This window comes from Sphaeramia orbicularis, chromosome 16 (assembly GCF_902148855.1).
Source record: "Sphaeramia orbicularis chromosome 16, fSphaOr1.1, whole genome shotgun sequence".
Taxonomy (NCBI): Eukaryota; Metazoa; Chordata; class Actinopteri; order Kurtiformes; family Apogonidae; genus Sphaeramia; species Sphaeramia orbicularis.
In genome coordinates, this window is record NC_043972.1 from 37,047,229 (window position 1) to 37,067,981 (window position 20,753).

At 39.1% G+C, this 20,753-nt stretch overlaps 2 protein-coding genes and 1 long non-coding RNA gene across 5 annotated transcripts; 2 read left to right on the forward strand and 1 right to left on the reverse strand.

Annotated features, from left to right (window-relative positions):
- Window positions 1-1,582: 1,582 nt before the first annotated feature.
- On the reverse strand, window positions 1,583-5,501 carry rabac1 (Rab acceptor 1 (prenylated)). 2 transcript variants are annotated; one of them, XM_030157309.1, is made up of 6 exons: window positions 5,391-5,501; window positions 3,880-4,012; window positions 3,486-3,698; window positions 3,213-3,310; window positions 2,780-2,881; window positions 1,583-2,529 (listed from the first exon to the last, which is right to left on the reverse strand). In XM_030157309.1, the coding sequence occupies exons 2-6, from the start codon at window positions 3,999-4,001 to the stop codon at window positions 2,441-2,443; spliced, it is 624 nt and encodes a 207-aa protein (XP_030013169.1). In that variant the 5' UTR covers window positions 4,002-4,012; window positions 5,391-5,501; the 3' UTR covers window positions 1,583-2,440. The 2 variants fall into 2 exon arrangements, with proteins under 2 accessions (XP_030013169.1, XP_030013170.1); XM_030157310.1 differs by having other exon boundaries at window positions 3,880-4,008; window positions 5,391-5,497.
- A 359-nt stretch (window positions 5,502-5,860) lies between these two features.
- dedd1 (death effector domain-containing 1) lies at window positions 5,861-19,127 on the forward strand. The gene is given in 8 exon segments (XM_030157308.1): window positions 5,861-5,973; window positions 6,292-6,495; window positions 7,250-7,762; window positions 7,881-8,009; window positions 8,375-8,521; window positions 17,203-17,241; window positions 17,244-17,423; window positions 17,426-19,127. Coding segments are annotated over 6 exon segments (1,110 nt in total). The 5' UTR covers window positions 5,861-5,973; window positions 6,292-6,495; window positions 7,250-7,287; the 3' UTR covers window positions 17,566-19,127.
- LOC115435112 (uncharacterized) lies at window positions 8,528-16,782 on the forward strand. Of its 2 annotated transcripts, XR_003937653.1 has the most exons (4): window positions 8,528-9,873; window positions 11,209-11,381; window positions 13,422-13,674; window positions 16,125-16,782. It is a non-coding gene; the product is annotated as an uncharacterized LOC115435112 (long non-coding RNA). The 2 variants fall into 2 exon arrangements; XR_003937652.1 differs by lacking the exon at window positions 8,528-9,873 and having other exon boundaries at window positions 9,905-11,381.
- Window positions 19,128-20,753: the final 1,626 nt, after the last annotated feature.

The following is a 20,753-nucleotide window of genomic DNA, read 5'->3' on the forward strand; positions in this document are numbered from 1 at the left end:
ACATTTAATACAACCTATCTCGGTCTGGGTGTCTTCATTTCTGTTCTTAACTTTTGATGGAAAGGATCTTTTCCAATCTTAAAATATATTGTAGCTCAGGACATTACAGTTTACATTAGACTGCGTTATTGGTATTATACAGAGTTTGCACCCCATATAGGTTGTGACGTTTTGGACATAGACCTGACATTAATTGTGGACTGCAATTGTGGACTGTGTAGTAATGCACATTCAAACAGATAACACTCTCAATTTAATTTATTACACTTTAAATAAATGGTCTGAATTAACACATAGAAAAACTTGTCAGTTGAACAGTAGGTCATGTCATGACACAAATGAATGAATGAGCCCGAGGATAGGATGCCAACTAGTGTTGTGAGTTTAATTGCAATGCAACTGTGTAATGTTAAACTGCCATTGGAAAAAGTTGGCTGCATGCCAGGTTAATGCACCACACCACTCTAATGTGTCACCTTTGTCTGACATCAACACAATTGAGCTTCAGGAGGGAAAACAGTCAGTCAGCAGGACAGACTCTCACGTACAGAAAAACTTCCCCAACTCACATGATTATAATAATAAGAAATGATACATGATGGATGTGAAAATGAACACATTACAAGTTCTGAAATTAATAAATGACAAATAAAAACACAACAAATGAATTCCTGCAAAATAAAGCAAGGACATATATCTTTAATCTTTAGGGGACATGCTGTAATTGTGTTGCCCCTCTGTGCCACACCAGTCATCTATTTTAAATGAACATCATATACCCACCTACTGGTACACAAATCAAATAAATCTATACATTACATACTGCCTCATAATGTGAATGGCTTGGACTAGGGGTTCCAAGAGGAAATTCTGCTCTCAGCATCTAAATTTGTAGAGCATGTCTGTCTGGGTGAGGCAAACAGAAACTTTCTAGCATCGCTCTTCCACTGTCCAATGACAAATGCCAACATCCACTGCTCATACATACACACACATGCACACACCACTTGCTGTCACTCTCAACTGACAAAACACACTCACACTCTCACCCTCTCTCTAATTTCCCCTGTGTCTCTGCAGTGAGCTCACTGCAGCTGCGACTCCTCTCTCCCCTCTCTCCCCCTTCGCCACCCACCGTATAATGAATATCGATCGCTTTGCCTTTGCCGCAGTTGTGTAAGCGATGTGTGTCTGTGACGAGTGTATGTCTGACTGGGGCCCTCCAAGGTCATTGCCATGGCAACTGAGGCATGGGGTCCTCCGCTGTGCTGTCACAGAGCACAGGTCACAGGGCTCAGTGAAAAGGGGGGACAAGAAGGGGACCATAGGGGGGACAAGAGGGGGTTGGTGAGCGCTGTATGTCAGTGTGCTAGATAGAGAAGAGGAGCCACAAGGGCGGAACTGTACTACTCCTTCTGCTGTTTAGACTGCGACCAGAATAATGAGAAAATGTACAGGACTAAGTGGTAAGGGCTCGCTGAGCTCACTGCAACTTCTGCCATACTGCACAAACACAAAGTCAGCTGCAACTGTTTTGACCAAACGCAAACTAACCGAAGTAAAAAAGGTGCATAGAGAGAAGTGACCTTAGTATTCAGTTTATTGCACTTCAGAATGTAATTTAAATACAAAAAACCTAACTTATGCTGAAATATAAACAAATGGATGATTTAAAAAAAAATATTGAGGTTTACAGAATTATCTTCATATCTGAAGACTGAAAGCAGAGCTGATATATATACATATGTATATAGTACCATATTGTTCCCAACACAACATAACAAAGTAGTGACCTTTTTAGACATTTCATAAACTCATATCCAGTAACCCATCTCAATTACATTTGTTTTTGCATTCTTTTGTTTTACATAGTAGTATTTGTGCATGATGATTAAAAACATATTTTAAAGCTTGGCACTTGAAATGTTAACATTAGTCAATCAATGTTCTGCGTTGTGCGTTTCATAATCACATGAAAACAACATTAATGTAAAACAGCACTGATTCAGACATTGTTTCCAGAGATATCTACAGTTGTGAGTATAGCACAGATCAGCCCAGGAGATTAGAAGGTTGAAGGACATGTTATTGTATCAAGAAGCTAAAAGAGGCCAGAGACACAAAGCAGAGGCATCCAAGATACAAACATTTAGAGAAAGGCAGATAGTCTATAGGCTAATGTGCTTAAATATGTATTGAGAAAGGATTTTTATCCACATAAAGATTATTTATTTGAATTAAGTCTGTAGCAGGAAATATTTAAGAGGAAAGAAATGGGGATTTCTTTGTACACCAGTATAAGTTAAGAGAGGGTATAGAGGATGCACACATAGTGACGGAACACATGAAGGAGCATTTTCCCCTAAACCCCTATTGTGATTATGGGTTCTATTTGAAGACTGATCGACAACTGGCGCCTGCTGAGGGTTCAGCCTACTCCTCATACGGGCTCCATGAGGAGCTCTTCCATGTCAGATCCCTCCAGCTCACGGAAAGCAGCGTGAGAGCCAATCACAAACAGTGTCGCTCCTGAGAGAAGAAATAAGAAATGGAAACAGGGAACGTGAAGGGAAAGCACATTACAGAAGACAGGTAATGTCAGTATGCAATCACTGTCATATTAAATTCATTGCACTGGCACAAAGTACAAAGACTCTGACTTTAGAAAACATCACATATCAAATACACTCATAATGAGAGAGGTACATGCAAGCACAACCAATATTTCAGCATGGTTAGAGTCTCAATCTTAACTAATGCTGTTAGTTTACTTACTTACCCAGAACCCAAAAAACAGCAGCTCCAGCTCCTGCCAGCCAGAACACAGGTAAAGAGACAGCACCAGCAAGACTCATCTGATGAGGGACTGTCAGCTCTTTGCCTTTTTAATAAAAACATTACATAAAAGTAGAGTTTTAAGATACAAAAAACACTCAACTGACATGTAATTTGTGGTCCTGATAAGTTCACTGGCACAAAATTTAATTCAATGGGATTCTCAAAGAAAAAAATATTATTATTACACCAGACATACATTTGATTTAGTTTGATTACAACAAGAAAGATTTAAGTTAGTAAGCAAGTGAAATATAATAAAGAATCTACACTATTTCACCAAGTTAAATGCCCATTACTAAACCAAATACTACATACTAAATACTATTTAACAGAGATACTGTTAAAAGAATGTAAGGCAGAGCATAATTTCTTACCAAGGATAACCAGTTTGGACTCCAGGGACTTGAGGTGGATTATATAAAAGGCACCAGCAAACACAGCCAAGGCAATCAGTAGCATTGGAGAACTTATACTGAGGAGGGTAAACAGTGGGATAATTACAGTACTAATTTTAGAATTTATTTAAAACTTACAACTAATCTCTTATTAAATCTCCTAAAAACTTGTCAAGGTAAACATATGGTAAAGACTGTAGGAGAAGCCTGCCGCAGGAGGTAGAAAAAACAAGAACCCCTTGTTGGCCTTACATGCAGTAGAGAATAAGACCAAGGAAAATGAAGGTATAGTTGCTGTTGTAGATTTCCACATTCTTCACCACTCTTTGACACAGCTCTCCAAAGTTACGGGGTTTTGAAAACTTGCGTTGGTCCACAAAGCTAGCCCATGGTCGAATGGAAACCCTGCGCCTGTCGATCCATTCTTTAGCCATAGTGGCTGAGAAACCTTTGGGTAGCCAGAGCCTGTCAAATAAAATAGAAACACATTAACAAAAAACATAACACACAAGACAATAACGTGATCTGTACTGTCATTATAAATGTTGTAGAATTCAGATGTCCGGTCAAGGGATGTGAGATTTATTTATATGGCCAAAATCAGTAATCTTGCAATTGTGATACACACACACGTATAAGCACTTACCTGGCCAAAACCCCACCTCCACCTGTGCCGGTTGGATGTGCATCCTCAGCACTGAACAGATCTCCAGCCTTGCTGTCCATGTCTACAAGACTGTTCTCTCCCTTTGGGGCTCCAGATGGCATCTACAAACTGTCTACCAAGAAGTACATTTAGGTAAGCACAACAAAGAACAAATAATCAAAGTAATACATCAACACAATAGGAGATGTGTGTAGAAGATATATTATACTGTATGTCTACACTTGTCTTCTTTATTATTAAACTGACAATGGATGATCATGAATGGTATTTTCATTACTGTTTTACATTAATGAATGTAATTTATGGCTGCTAAAAAATTTAATTTGATTTAATTAAAAAATAACACATTGCTTGCACAAATCAAATGAACAAATTAGGGTATTATTTTGTGATTATAACAAAACTCAGGTGTCAGACTGTCATTAGTTAATGGGGGAAGATGTCATGAGATCCTTTACTTAAATACTTAACATAAAAGTACTAACACCACACTGTGAATATCCTTCTTTAAGTGTAAAAGTTGTGTACTTGTACCTGCAGTATCCACAATCTGTTGAAATGGTCTCGGCCAGTGTTTTTACTATTACTATTCTGCTGTAGATGTTTATAGCTGAGTTCATCTTAATTACTTAATTTACTGTTTAGTGTATACAGTAATGAATCAGTAACATCCGTTTCCTGTCCTCAATTAGTCAACTTCACATAAGATCAGTTTCCATGTTGCTACACTACATTTTGTACCTATTTCAAGATGCTTAAAAAACTAATTTAGCTTAGAAAGAGGAGACTTTTCACAGCCAATAAAGGAACTGATGACAGTTCAATGTATCAGTCAAAAGTAACACACTTGGAAATGCATGTTTTTTGGGACAGGAAATGTATTAATAATTGTAAACTGAAAAGTGATGATCAACTAAATGTGTCAGGCACATGTAGGGGAATAGACGGATTCATAAAATGTAGATCCTGGGAACTTACTGTACTGACATTTCACTACTGGCTTTACTAATACAAAACCCTCTGAATGATCTACTCATACAAAAGGTAGATACAAAACAATCAGCATCATCTGTGGAGCAAAATACTAAAAGTGAGTGAGAACAGCAACCAAAATGTACAACTTCACTGTCCAAATTTCACAGACTTGTCAGAGGGTTACAGAGACTAAGCCTTAGTGGAAAATTTTAGTCAACAAAGGGCTTGGTCACTGCCACACCAACACACACAGATTATTAAAAGAAACTGCCGACAGAAAATTACGATAGAATATGTATAATCCCAGAAGATTTAGATGATGTTGCTGATTTCTGTACATTACTGTTTTAAAAATGTAACTTTGAGGGGTTGTCTTAGCTAGCATCACGGCTAACGTTGATGTAACTAAGATAATACTCAGATCCAAAGTGATAGAAAACGCAATTATAATTACATCATAATATAACACAAGTGGTGGAACGTTTTACATAAATAATAGATCATCAAATACTCACATTAGAAAGTACTCGGTGTACTTCCAATTTTCTGTTGCTATTGTTGTAGACGGATGTGATGTGGAAGCAGGGTGGAAGATTATTTGACTTCCTGTTGTCCATGTGAAAACAACGCCCCCTATTGAGGACTTGGGGAATTACATATTTTTTTAAAAAACTGTTTTGGTTTTACAGTTTGATTTACGCGGACAGGCATCGTATAAACTCATTTGTCTTGCAAGTTGTCCTTATTTTTCATCGATTTAATGTTAATGATGCTGCTGTTATGAGAATGAAAGTAAATTATACGATGGAAATCGAATTATGTGAGAAAACAATGACATGTTTTTGTAGAGAATTAAAACCGGGGTAAAAAAAAAAAAAAAAAAAAAAAAAAAAATCTGACTTGGGATCTGCTTTATTTTCATTTGCGCAGGCTGGATGATAAGGTTCTTGAGGAAACCTGACCCCAGATCAGTGAACGGCGTCATGGCACGGGCGGAGAGCTGTGATTGGTCCGAGTGTGTGTTATTGTGCTGCTGTCAGTTCGGGACGGACATCAAGAAGAGTTGCCAGATCAGCAACCCAAGTAAGGAAGCAGAAGGTGAGTGGTCATGTAGCTTTGAAGGTTTGCATATTGTTTTGAAAATACATTGAACATTCCTGGCTCAGTTTCACATTGTCGTTTAACGTCGCGCAATGAGGGCGCATTGCAGTTGTCAGCTAAAAACGGTACTTGCTAGCTTGTAAATAACACCCGTATTATCACAAATGTAAAGGAATTTCAAGTCTTCTGTGAACTGAATGTATATTATTAATGTCTGTGCACATAAGGTTCGGCACTATGTATGAATATGAGAGTAATTATTTCACCAACCAGGTTCCGTATATTAATTTCTATGCTTGTTGTGTTTTTCCTCAGAGAAACGTGACTGGTTACGTAATGCGTCAAGGGGGTAATTTGCTCCACCGGTTGCTGCTGCTGCTGAGCATCTGAAAAACGATCCATTTTTTGGCTTCCAGTTGCTTTAGGGGACATTCTTTGAAGCTACGACGACGTTATACATTCACCACGGACACTTTACAGTTACGTTGTAAGACATTGTCGAGCTGACAGCGAAAATAGGTAGGACTGGTTAGCATTTTAACAGGCCGCGAAACACTGTTGATAAGAAAACAAACGTATCGCTATCACACACGTACACAGAACATTAAGCTAGCTACATGATGTAGCACACAAGACTATCTGATGTGTTCTGCTAACACCTAGCTTAGTTTTAGATGAAGTAAGCCCCCTACAGAAGAATATTTTTATATACGAGGCTACATGGCAAAACGACATATTATTTTAATGCCAAGGAGTTTACCGAGTTATACGAGTCGCCACTTTATTCCTATTTTCAGGCTCACAAACATTAACCAGCATGCAAAACTAGCTACATTTCACTCCGTAATAAATAACATTTAATTAACATTGATAAGTGAGGATAGATGAAAACACGTCAAGGAACATTGTAATTTATTTCCATTTTAGTGGAGTAGGCGTGCTTACTAGTCATAATACTGAGGAGCCGGACATTGCACATGTGCAGTTACAGATTATCTTTATTGATCACCAGGGGGAGATTAAATGTTTAATCATCTCAATAAAACAAAAAGAAACACAGAAGGAATCATTACACAGAGGTGTTAAAATAAGAGTGTTCAAATTATATTGAAAAAAAAAAGGAAATTTGAATCATTTGACTGAGGTCTGTAGACTGATGGCAGTGGGCATGATGGATATGTTGTCGCTTATTAAACTTAGAAAATGACAGTAGCCTATAAGGTGTACATTTAATATAATTTTTGTGTCCTCTTTCTGAACAGTTTTGGCACAGGTTGGAAGTTGGAGAGGGCCTGCAGGTAATCCTTGACTATGGCTGTAGCGCATCACCCAGGCTACCCATTCAAGGAGCTGCACTTCTGGGATGAAACGGAGTGTGTCAACTACTATGGGATGTTGTCGCTCCATGAAGTCTTTGAAATAGTTGGTTCTCAGCTGACAGAGACTGACATTGAGGTGCTGTCATTCCTCCTAAATGAAACTTGCACTGCACCACATCCTCTCGACCCAATAGGCTGGACTGTTGAGCCTCATGAGGGTGATCCAGACATCTCTGGAGTAGCTCCAAGTCCAGAGCTGTTAAAGGTGTGGAGACGACAGCATGCCCATAGATCCTCACATCCATTGATCTCTGCTTACAAGCCTAAAAGTGGTGTGGAGCTGCTGCTAGAATTGGAAAAGAGAGGATACCTCAGTGATGGCAACCTGGAACCACTCCTGCAACTACTCCGAGTCCTCACCCGACATGACCTAGTGCACTTAGTGTCTCACAAGAAAAGGAGGACCGGTAAGGTTACATTTGAGCACCCATTACTTGATTATAAGACTATGTAGAGTAGTTTGCTTGTTGTCTTTTTCCTGTCTTGTATTGAATGAATATTTGTGCTATGTTTGTGTACTTTCAGTATCTCCAGAGAGAATCCAGCATAGGTATGGAATAGAGAAAAGAGAAGTGGCATGCCCCTTTGGAATGCAACAAAGCTGCAGACAGACTGAAATACCTTTTTCATCTTTCACCCAGCAATGGAGAACTGGTAAGTGTGCTATAGTAATATACAACATAGCTCTTTAGAACTATGGTTTACTGAGATTCCACATGCCTTTTGGTTACTCAAGTAACAGAACTGCCTAGAGATGTAACACTTTATTGTGTACTGTAGGGAAAAGGAAACTGTCTTTTGATGGAAATGTAATTAATTTGTTGCCCTGACTTATAGAATGAATATGCACATACTGTATGCTGCCGAGGTAGTTTCCCTACAGAATAGTTATAGAATTAAGTCATGATTAAAATTTTAATTAATAGAAAGGACTTTTGATAATTTCAACCTTTTGGTCAAGGTGATTCACTTACAGTTGTCATTCTTAAGGATTTCTAATTATAGGCTTTCTCTTTCAGGTATTTACCCTCCTATGCCTGGGCCAACCCCCAGGAAGAGAAGGAAGAAAAGGGGAAATGGCTGGAGCCGTAGGTCCAAGAAAACAAGCAGGCAGGGCCAGACACTGCCACCACTGCCACCATCACCACCACAAAAAGTGTCCTGTGGTAAGAGTAACCCCTAACTTCATAACCTGTCTGTCTTTAAGTTTTCATCTCTAGCTTGTTATCTTAATTGCAGCGTTTCATTTCTATTTTTCCTTGCTTTTCATTTAGTCTGTGAGCTCCATTTTTTTTTTCGACCTGTAAACATGGTCTCCAGTATACCCACTTTTCCTTTTGTCTCCTTCATTCTGATGTTCATGCACAGTTCCACAGCACCTCAGTTCAGGTTAAGGAGTTTGCTTACCAAGCTTGAATTTTGGTGTGTGATTAAAATTTATTACTTTTTAATCCATCACTTCCAAAAATCATTAGATGTTGTAACACTGTTTTTTCCATGTTAAAATTTACATTACAAAGTGATGATTCAGTAGCAATGATTTGTGCTTTTCTTTGGAAAGCAGTCACGAGCAGTGGGAAAGTTAATTGCATCACTAAGTGAAAGTTTCAAACTGCAGATATCTGTTCAGCCTATTTTGGACTTATTTATATGTCACTGTTGTACACTAGATAAATCTGCATGATTGCTCTTCATAACATGGGTCTAGCCCAGGTCTGCTATAGCATTTGTGCATACATCACTGTTCATCAAAGGTTTGCATCACACGTCCTCAAAAGTTGGTGTTTGTCTTGCTCTACACTCCACCCACTGATGCTGTGTTACTGCTTAGTGACACTCTACCTAGTTTGCCACTTACAGAAATCCTGTCTTGTATATAGCTTCTCACTGACTTATACCAATCAGCTGCTAACTATGCTGCATCTGTAGCCTTTTGCTCTAGCCTGTATGCTACATGAAATTATTTTACGTAACACTCAACAGCTTGTTGTTGGCCATGTGGCAATATAATGTTTCTTCCAGTTGGCAGTTGCTATAAGACTACTCATAATCCTGTGAGAAGCAATGTGTGAAGTGGAAAAGAGTGGTGCATTATCACTGGAATACATCTATCTGTATAAGCTGGTGAAAAGTGCTATATGAAAGTGAATCTTTAGTGTTAATGTGTGCCACAAACCAGTAAAACAGCAGCTTATCAGAAGTCAACTATACTGCAGAAGTTGACTAATAAGGCCTAAAACCTCAGCACATAAAAAAAATTCAAGCAAAAAAGCAACCGCTGATTAAAATATGGGAGCTGAAATTGCTTGCACTGACATCTTCTTTATTGCCTAGCTCCATGGTACTTTTGTTCTTAAATTCTATGTTTGATCTTCCAATATTTCCTTAACTGTCTTGATTACTAGGGGTGTGACGAGATCAACTCATGACGATATTTCTCATTTGAGTGATTAGCTGTCTCGCGGGCACAGGGCAGAAGCCTATCAGACTGTGAGCTACCCAAACTTCTAGGTAGAAGGTAGGTGAGGTATGTTGCGGTACTTATGGAGAACTCTTCCCCTCACAATTTCACTCTGCAGGTGTGCCTGGAAATGGTAAACAGCAATCGGGTGACAGACAAGACACGGACAATATGTCAAAGCACTTTGTAAACTTTGTATTTAACGGTGCTATACAAATAAAGTTGTTATTATTATTATTATTATTATTATTATTATTATATGTTAGCACTGTAAGAAAATAGTACTGTACACCATGGCTAACACAAGCACTATGCAAAGACACATACAGAACCACCATAGGTTGCTTCTAAAATCCACTGCACCTGTGATTGAAACGGCTAAAGGCCAGACAACACTGACAGATGCCTTTGCACCTAAACTTCTAGAGTAAAGCCCCAGAGCCAGAGCAATAACGAGAGACATCGGCGTTTTCATTGTAGCTGATATGAGGCCATTTTACAATTTTGCACATATTGTTTGCACTTTAAAAAAGAAATATTTAATTTTATTTGTGGAAAGAAGTTCAACAGTTAAAAGCTCATGCTGAGGTCATGCATGAATGCAAGTTATAGAACATTTCAAAATGCAGCTACATTGTTTAGTAACTGTTAAATAAAAAAGTCTGTTTGTCCAGTCACGGATTTTGTCATTTTAGTTTTCTTCAAAGTAATGTGAAATATCTCATCTAGCTCTCATGAACCCAATATTGTGTATTGTCTTTTCTCGTGAGCTGTATCGTCACACCCCTATTGATTACAAATGCAACGTTGGAGAGATTCTTTTGCCCGATCTGTTTTGCCATCTGACCCTACATTACATTCTTTTACCCCTCATTTCACCTTTTTCTCCAAACCACTGGACCTTGTTTAGCTGCTTTTTGTTAAAGGTGTAGGCTGCAAGGTTGTGTCCTATCCTTTGCCTGTGCTATGATATGACTACTAGATGCAACACATCTTTTTACACTTGATTATATGTTGTCACTAAAGTCAACTCGGAGATCCCACAAAATAATTTAAGTAGCTGGTTTTAACAATTTAACCCTACTGGAAAGCTGCTTCAGTCCTTGTCTGCCTGTTACACAAGACCAAAGCCAGTCAGTCTCAGCACAGTAAGTTAAGATAAAAGTCCCTGTTGTTTAAAGTTTGCTTAGTTAGTCATTCGGCCCTTATCAGTAATTTACTGTCATCCATCATTGCCAGTTGGTCAGACATCTTTATTACAAACATGGCCTGTTGATTCTGACTTAAAGGTCACCTAACAATGAAAACGTCCCTTCTTAGCTGTGCAAGATGAGTGATATGCCTGTGACTGTCACCATGTTGCTGTCTTGACTCCACATTTGATCCCACCAGGTTGACTCAGGATTGTGACTCAGATCGAGTAACCTAAGACTCAAAGGATCATGGAGACAGAGGGGGAGACAGAGGAACAAAACAAAAAAGTCTGTCACTCTGTCCATACAAACTTCGTTGTGCGTGATCACCTCATTCACGTGTGCTCTCACAAGTCTGGGCCGATGCCTAAGGTAAAAGAGGCTCTCCTCCTTGTTACAGCAGGGAGGTTGTGCTGCCACTGTGCTCTGTATACGATGCTTGTATATCATCATTTCGCTGCCTCCACCCTATCCCTCACTGGAAACATAATTTGCTCTCGAAGAAACCTGCAATGTTGATTATAGATGGGAAAACAATAGTTTAATTTAATTAAGATAATTTAATTGATGAGAGCTGTTGGTGTTAGCATTTTACAGAACTGACAGAGCCAGCAACAGCCTGAAATATTTCCAAGAAGTGTCACTGATAAAGTATACACTGAAAAAATATTTAAAGATTTGTATGTAATTACCCTAATATTTTATAACTTGTTGTGAACTCGGCTCATATCCACAAAAAAGACCAACTTACTACTTTGTCTTGGCAGGACTTTTTATGGTTAATGCTATTCTGCTATCAATGTACAGACTGTGTTGGCACCTCACTAGCTGCTGTCATAAAAGACAAAAGCTAAGGCTTAGGCTTCTTTGCCCCATTCATCTTCATCATATATGCAACCTGCCTTCACTTAATCCTGGACATGTATGCCAGAATGGTCTTGACAACCATGTTAAATTTGGGGGTTACACAAAAGACTTGAATGTTAATATTCTTATCTTTCCGGCTCCAGTTAGATAATTCTGCAATGTATGGTTTACAATGGGGCCACAATAATATTCACACTGTCATTTTTGGACATGACTGTGAACCAAATGAAAACAGACTGGATCTCACTAATTTTCAGACTTTAGCATTAAAATCTATAATATGACTTTGTCTCTTTTTGAGATCCTACAGAGTGAACTAAGTCTCTGTGTGAATATATGTGTAAAATGAGCAGCTAAATGCAATTTTCCACTCCAAAGGCTAATTGTAAAGTATTTGCTGGATACTAATGCCAGTTTACTCTGCTCAGCAGTGTTTCATTAGATGCCAGAAGGCAAGACATATGCAAACTTTTCCGATGGAAGTGACAACAGATTGATTTGGATAGTGAAATTGTAAAGAAATGCAGCACAACTTTGGCTCAGTATTGTCAGTAGTTATACAAGGAGTGGTACTTAATTTAATCTGGTTCTGGTACCATTTCAAGTTGGTGCTATAGATTTTAGTCATCCCTGCAAAGACAAAGCAGAAAAACGTTGGACATGTGCACATGCTTATAAAAGTGCTATTATGTTAATGTGGAAACCATTTGGAGCCACTCCCATCCTCTCACAGCATCTTCACTATGTGTGGTTTGAGAATTTGCCAACTCAAAGTAGGCATAATATGAATGCTAATTGGGCAGAGCTACCTGTTATTTGTAAAGACTGGCCCTGGAGTCAGAAAATCTGAAATGGCTGCCAACAGACAGCTGTTAAGAAATGCCTGTGTAACCTTTACTCAAGCAATTCTAAAAAGAAATGAAAACCATCGGTGCTTTGCTGAAGGAAGCTCCAGCTATATCTTATCTCTGTATCCTGTGTGTGTTTGTCAAGAGGGAGCAGAGATAGGGCAGTTCAGTCCAGTGCTGGCCCCTGGGATTTAAGCAGACCTCAAGTAGTGTTTCTTTTCATGATTCATCCCTCATATTATTTTCAGTGAATGCTTCAATTACATTCTGACAATCACAGCTGTTGTTATAAATGCCAATAAGGTGTTTGTGCCTTTACCTCAGCAATGGTTTTGTTTTGATCTAAATGGGGTGCTTGTGAAGGTCCTTGCTTGTAATGCTTGTTTGTGATTAATGTTATCGGGGCTTAAATAATGGGTTGGTGAAGGTAAGGATAAAGAGGGATTGGTCAAGGTAAAGAGTAGTCCCAAGCATCCCACTTAGACATGACCATGTTGCATTATAAAGCTGGAGTAAAGGTATTTCAGAGCTGATTAAGTTTTCAATACCAGCAACTGCCCTGACTCAAACTTCATTACAACTAAGAGAAGTGAGTGCTGTGCCATGCCTGCTTGTTGAAAAACAACCCAGTGGACAGATATCCAACCCACTTGTGCTTCTCTCTTTCTCTCTTTCTCTCCTTTCTCTATGTTCGCAGTTCTAAACAGACCAACCTGTGTGTCAGGAAAACAGTATCCTTACACACAATGAGAGGGAGAGAACGAACACTAAATGCTCAAACTACGCAAAATGGTACAGAGAGTGGTTTTTGTCTGTGGGGAAAGAGAGAGTTCTGTCTGCCTGTCTCTCAAAACTCCCCTAACTCCTCACTCTCTTGGTCAGTCGTTCAGCAGAAAAACGGATCGATAAAGAGTTGAAGCTCTCCGTGCCAAGTGACTCCTCGTAAATGGGTACTTAAACTTTTTTTTTTTTTCTCTTTTTTTTTTTCTTTTTTTGTGGGGTGAGATGGAGGAAGCCAAACGGGCCTGGTGTTTAAAGTGAGAAAATGAAAGCTGTGCTTCCTAATGTCCTGTCTAAGTGGATGTCTCTGTGTCTGATGAAGCGTGAAGTGCTCTGTAACCCTAACAAAATGACTATCACTGTGTTCCTGTGGTTTTAAATGGCCTTCTCCTCAGTGCCACTATCTCTACTTCCATCCTGCTCAGTATGAAATGGGGAGACAGAAATGGAGACCATCCATAAATACAGTAATTGCATGAAGGGCAGCTGTTTACTGTAGCCAAAGCCCTCACACAAAGTAATGAGCCAAAAGGTCAAACTGTTAGCAATACTTTAACGTAATGTTAAATGGTTTAACTGAATATTTCAGTTCCTCTGCATATTGTGTCTGTAAAAATATTGATGATCTGCATTATTCTGCTACACTTTTAAAGGTTCAGTGTGTAAGATATAGGGACTTTAGGAGCATTTATTTCAACAATTGGAGTAGAATATTCAGAATTATGCTCATTAGTTTATAATCTGTGGAAATCTGAATCAGTTTGGTTTTGTTTTCCTTAAAATGAGCTGTCTGTAGAGGGGACGGGTCCCTATCAGAATGTCCACAGAATGTAAAATTCCTCTTCTTATTTCAGTTTCAGTCTTTAGGTATATAACCGTCACCTACTTTGTCTGAATGTGGACCAATGTTATTTGCCACTAAAAATAAATAAATAAATAAATAAATAAAAAAAAACAGGACGGTCAAAACAAACACTGGATGTTAAAAGGGACTTTGTAGTTTTTGCAGCCTCTGTAGGGAAACATGGGGGAAATTCATTCAGTTCTCTAATTTCCATCTGTAATCTCACCAATGGATGTCCTAAATACTACACACTGAACATTTAAGGCAGTTGTCCTGTTTGATTCCCTGTAATAACTTTCACTCAGCACGTTTCTGTGATGGTTTATTTGCCAATAGGCCACAAAACGATGTAAAATGTTTTCAAACCTCCCATCTTGCAAATTAAATTTTTTTATGGTTTTAAAAAAATTGAACCATAGTGGAGGGGTTGGCAGTAGTGAGAAAATTACACTGACAAGCCAAAAAAAAATTAAACAATTATCTTTTAAGTCACTGTAATGGAAGAAAAAATGTGCAGTATCTCAGGTCTGTCCCTGAGGTCTCTGTGCTGTGTTGCATTCAGTTTACCTCACAAGCAGCACAGGACCTGGTGAGGATAAGCATCTCCATTCTGTATTTAGAATGATGTGTAGTGACTGGCTCATGACAAACGTAATGTTCAGTACGATGGGAAAGTACAAAAGCTGCCTTAGGCCTTTAGTGGCTGTTCTCACAAGGATTTGCATGAAGAGAGTTATGTTACCTTTCTAAAGATAGTCAACTTATTAAACAATAAAATCTGAAAGGTCTAGGTACTTTAAATTGGGAACTCTTTTATGAAAAGGTTTTGTTTATAATTTATCAACCTCTTTCTGTATGTAGTTTATGGATTGACGGGGAATTATCACAAATTACTATCAAATGTTTTAATTCCTGTGAAATGTCAAGTGCTTTACATTCATGTAAAAATGCCTTTATGAGAGAAAAAAAATCACTTCTACCCCTGTATTCTGTATTTCTTTTTGCACCTACTGGGCTTTATTGGGCTTATTACCAACCCCGCATATTTTAGACATTTCTTCTTTTCACTCATTAAGTTTCTGATTCAGCCCTGTTTTTTTTTGTTGTTTTTTGTTTTTTTTTTGTTTTTTGTAGTAATTTAATCACAGTCCTATGAAGCATTAAAGCAACAGCCAGTGTTTGGTTATCACACTCCTACAAATGTTAACAGATGCAAAATCAATACCCTAATTCAACATTTGCATTTCTAATGTTGGCATTTTCCAAACTTTATCCCTCCTGAGTCTTGCAGTTTTCCCCATAGGCCCAAATAAATATGAATTCAATGAGGGTGAACATGACCATTATGTTGAAATTTGTCCTGTTTAACAGTTGAACGTTTTTATAAGTGGGAGTTTTAAGTTATTTTTGGACCCACTATGCTTTCATTAGCTAATTAAAGGTAATAGATGGAGAAAAAAAATCACAACAGTGGTCACTAGAAGCAAACTAGATCTGTTGCTTGTGGTTTGCTTCTCATTCCCTAGGCTTCTAATGGTTGTCATATTTTTGTCTCCTTATTAAGAGTCCACTTACTTATTGTCAATCTTACAGAGTGGAGCAAATAGGTTTTGCTCTGGCAGTGTTTTGCAAAATTAGAGATGCAGTTATGCTTTTTAAAAAATGTTTGCATTTAGAAATATTGATTCTGTTTTTGGTGAAAAGATTGTCACTGGTTGCAAAACAAATGACCTCCACTGAAGGGCTTTAAGTGGGACAGATGGATTTTTGTTGCAGCGAGTCGGCAGCAGCTGGTTTCCACTCCAAGCTCTGGAATAATGACATGGGGGACGATCTCAGCGGTGCTTTTGCTCAGTACAGTATGTATCCTCTGATCTTTCTCGCTGTGCTGTTGCATGACCGCCAATCCTGTTACTGCGGAACTCGAGGAGCTATCTGTTCTCAGCATTAAACATGTTGATCAGAATGAATCTGGCATTTTTAAAACTAGGCTCCTATGAAGAGTCACACCAGTTATCTTCATTACCCCATAGTTCTTGCTTAACTTCCCAGGGGTGTCAAGCTAAGTTGAATCTATTCAATACACAAACTAACCATGATGTAGTATCATGCCATGCCTTAAGAAAATTCTCATTCATCATTTTTTTTCTGATTATCACCTCTCGTGGACAGATGACACTTAAAATTATTCAATTATATGAGAAGAAACAACCATTACTAGGCCTTAATGTGCAGTACTTCTGTTCTTGCTTAAAATGTCTAATCTCCATCACAAAGAAAAAGTAAAATTCCAAAGGGTTTGCAGCAAGATTTATTGAAAAGTGCACACAGATGGTAAAGCTCCACTGCTCCAACACCAAATAAGACTATTGTCTCTGTTCTGCTGCAGCACTCTTACCTTTTGTTAAAAGAAATGTCCATTTTCACTCCACAACGGTAGTGGGTGGTATCCTATTGGAAAGTATGTGCCCTTGAACACACCATATGATAACTGCTTTAAAAATGCACAAATGGAAAAATAATTTAAGTGATCTTTAATCATTTTGTCTTGTCCTTGTTTCCTTTCCCTTTGTTTTGACTTGACCCTTCCCTTTTGGTCTGGAATGTGGGTCTAATCTCCACTGTTCACTTCTTTGCTTCTCTTTCCTTACCCTTCACATCATCTTTTTGTCTGCTTTCATTTCTTTCCTCACTGTATCTCTTCCTTGCCCTCATCATTCATCTGATCCCCTCCTTCTTTCCCTGCCATTATTCACTCCCGATCCTTTAATAACCCTCTATCCAAACCATCATCATCATCACAACCCTTACCCCTTTTTCCACCACTGCTTCCTCCCCCCTCTTCCTTTATCAGATATCCGCCTGCGTGTACGGGCTGAATACCTGGAGCATGAGTCGCACTCCGTGACAGTGTCTCCTCAGACAAGCGGCAGCCCCTGGAGCGCCAGTTTGAGTTGTTCAGCCAAGCGAACTCAGTGCTGCGGGCCAGAGACCTGGGTTCTATCGTCTGCGACATCAAGTTCACAGAGCTGGACAACCTCGAGGCCTTCTGGGGCGACTACCTGAGCGGAGCCCTGCTGAGGCCCTAAAGGGGGTTTTCATTACTGACTCCCTGAGGATGGCAGCAGGAACAGAGGGTGTCCGCCTGCTGATCAGTGTGGACCAGGATGACTATGAGGAAGGCCAAAGGCTCCTGAGAGCTAGGAAAACGCTGTAATCCAGTAATGGTGCGCACATGCAAGCTCACTGATCTGTATAGAACTCCTTACCTCTGATGGGTGAATAGTAGGTTATACAGGCTGGTTTACAGGGCCTATTTGGAATCATCTTTCAGGCCTCCTCTCAATCTGTATAATAACCACTAGGTGGCAGCACTTACCATTAGTTTGTGTCATACATGCCTTACAATTTGAGGATTGTTTCTAGTGAAAACATTACCATTGTTTGTTAATGATTAATAATGGATAACTGATTTCTTTTTATGTTGATGCACAGGTGTTACTTTGTAGGGGAGTCCGGAAAAACAGGATTCATCAGGAGTTTTCATCTTAGTCTCAGAACGGGAGCAAGCAAACAACATACTCAAGGGGTAAGCCCCTTAACCCATTACCAGTCTTTATTAAGATAAGACTACTGTTGTGCCACGGTCACACCAAACTGCAATGAACAACCAAGCATTGCTGAGATATTTAAATGCTAAGTTCACAGTTCATGGGCCATATTGAGATCATTATCTTTAATGGCCATTTGTCTGAATTTCTACGTAGGCAGTAGGCATTCAGGTGATAATGTAGCTACTGAAATTTTCAAATCCAATGGAACTACCATATGAAAGATGTTTGCTTGGCTTTCATTGCAGTGCTGGACTTGAAGATTAATATTAAGTGCCACCTATGTGTCCATGTTAAAACTACATAAATGAGTGAGAGGCATCCAAAGAAAAGTTTCTATCTTTTCAAAATTTCATTTGAGCAGACGACAAAGTGGACCACTCTCAGTACAGATTGACCTTTGTGTCTAACTTTGCAGTTCCCACATACACACCTTGATAACAAACAGTGGGATTCTCAGCCCTGTGTACCATGATAACCCAACTTGTGATTGCTGTGGTCAGTGGATACAGCAGTGGCCAGTAGATGACAGTAGTGATTAGGGCTAGGCCTCAGCAGACCATGGAAGATTCATCATCACAAGCTTGTCAACAGCTCCCCGGATAATGCAATGGTGGCTTGTGTCCGGGCTTCCAGCTAGGCCTCAGCAAGTGCTTCTCTCAGCAAGTAAAGCACAGGACAGTGCGTCGGTCAATAGAAGTGATGTTGGGGAGATCAAAATCAAAAGTGCACATCCCAGCTCCACTCAGCCCTGCTATGTAGGCCCAGTAGAGTGGCTCACAGACAGCTGTCTACTCACCCTGCTGGAACTAATGCCTGGACTTCACTCATAGAAGACGATCAATAAGGCCCCTCACTCTAAGTCCCTTCATACAGGCACGACTTAAGCAAGCAGACTTGCTACTGTCTGAAGTGCGGAGCTCTGCTGGGCCGGACTGAAGCAACTATACATGGAGGCACAATGAACATATTTCGTTTCATTTGGTGTTTTGGTATCTGAAGTTATTCATGTATTTTGTATTGTTCTAAAATGTAAAAGAAAACTAATTCAGGGCACATTTTTGTTAAGGAAAATGTTTTTTCTTTTCTTGCAGTTCTTTGTCATAATCTTTATAAATGAAAAAAAAAAAAAATATTGCTGATGAAAATAAAGGGTTGGTAACTTACAGATTATTGTGTATTTTCTGCAACATAAACTTATAACAACTACAGTTTTGTTGTCTTAGTAAAATTCTAGTTAAATCTTTACTGCTCAGACAGTGTAAGACAAGGATGCTTAATCTCTTCACAATATTGATTGTTTTTTTTTCCTCGTGCAAATTAAAAAAAAAAAAAAAACTTCAGGCCAAAAACAGCATTTTACAGATGAAACAAATGAAACCTCATCACCTCAGCATAACTTGTCATATTGTGTCTTTTCTTCTCTTTGTGTTTCAAATTCTGACATGGTGTTCGTCTGTATTTCTTACTATTTTCTGTATTGTCATTAATGGTCTTCCTCTACCTTCCATAACTGTATTACTGGGATTGTGGCCTTCTTTCTTGCCCCCCAATGGTCTGAAGAGATCCATTGAATGCAGGTCACTGTGGATCAGGGTCCTTAATCATTTCTCCTTTCTCTATAAGCTGTCAGCACAATGACACCAAAGAACTGCCTGTCCTGTATATTTTACGCTCTCCAGTTCTTCAGCCTGTCTCCTCTCCATCCATATTCAATGCAAAAACTGTGGATTTGTAACACACTGCATATTTACAAATGTGGACTTTTTTGAAAGTACACAAATTAGTGAGTAGATCGTTTTCTGTTTAACTGCAAGAAAAGTCTCTGATATTTTGAGAGCTCTTTGACTCATAATGGGCCTCTTTGGACATAAGTAAGTCCTCTGATGTAGATCATCACAGTCAAACACATGAATAAATAATGTCAACAACAGATGAAGAGTACTTTGAAGATTTACCTCAGTTCACTTCAAGTCTAACCAAAATGCTTTCCTGACAATGTGGTGGGTTTTTGAAAACAAAAACAAATAAGTAATGGTCATGAATAACTAAATGGTGATTAAGAGCACACAATAAACAGTAAAACTGGCTTTTGAGATATTAGGGGTTTTATTTGTAATTCAGTCCTGCTGACATTTGTGTCTAATGCAACTTGTTCCAGGTATTTTTCACTGTTACCTTCTTGTCATTTGTGAACCTAAGGACTCTTCAGGTCAACTGCACTCTGACCATACAAGCCCTTTAAAACACCACAGTGAACAAATTAAGTTTTATTACTGACCTGCCATCATGGAGAACAGTAAGGGGTATCGACCCTCAGGGAAAACCTGATAGGGTCGTTTCTACCCTGTTCAGAGAATGCCTTGTTTGATGGCCAGCTAAACTGCCCCAGGCCTGCCTTAGGGAAAACTGAGGTGTTTTGAAAGCCCGGTTCTCACCACACCCAGCCTTAGAGCAAGGCGAGCCATGTGATCCCCACAGGGGGACAGAGGCACTCTGTAGAGGTCCAAGTCAAAGGATGCTGCTGTGTTCCTCCTCTGAACAATGACTCCCCCTTGGATGACCCTGCCACTGTGAGAGATTTGTTTGTCAAAGAAATTGGGACGCATATCTGGAGCACTCAGGAACATTATGCTCACAAATATCCAAGGACAAGATGAAGAGAGAACTCCAGCAACAAGTCTGGCCTTTATGACAGACACTCAGAGAGTAATCAGATCCCAATAGAATTTAGTGATTCAGATGCCTCTGACAGGCAATGAACCAGTTCAGTAAGGAAGGCTGTTATGTACTG

Excerpts from the sequence above, each read along its gene's own strand:
- rabac1 (XM_030157309.1), bottom strand. The coding sequence starts at position 4,001 with ATGCCATCTGGAGCCCCAAAGGGAGAGAACAGTCTTGTAGACATGGAC. Across the intron at positions 3,311-3,485 it reads GGTCTTATTCTCTACTGCAT|TATAAGTTCTCCAATGCTAC; the intron begins GTAAGGCCAACA and ends TACCCTCCTCAG. Across the intron at positions 2,530-2,779 it reads TGCTGTTTTTTGGGTTCTGG|GAGCGACACTGTTTGTGATT; the intron begins GTAAGTAAGTAA and ends TTCTTCTCTCAG.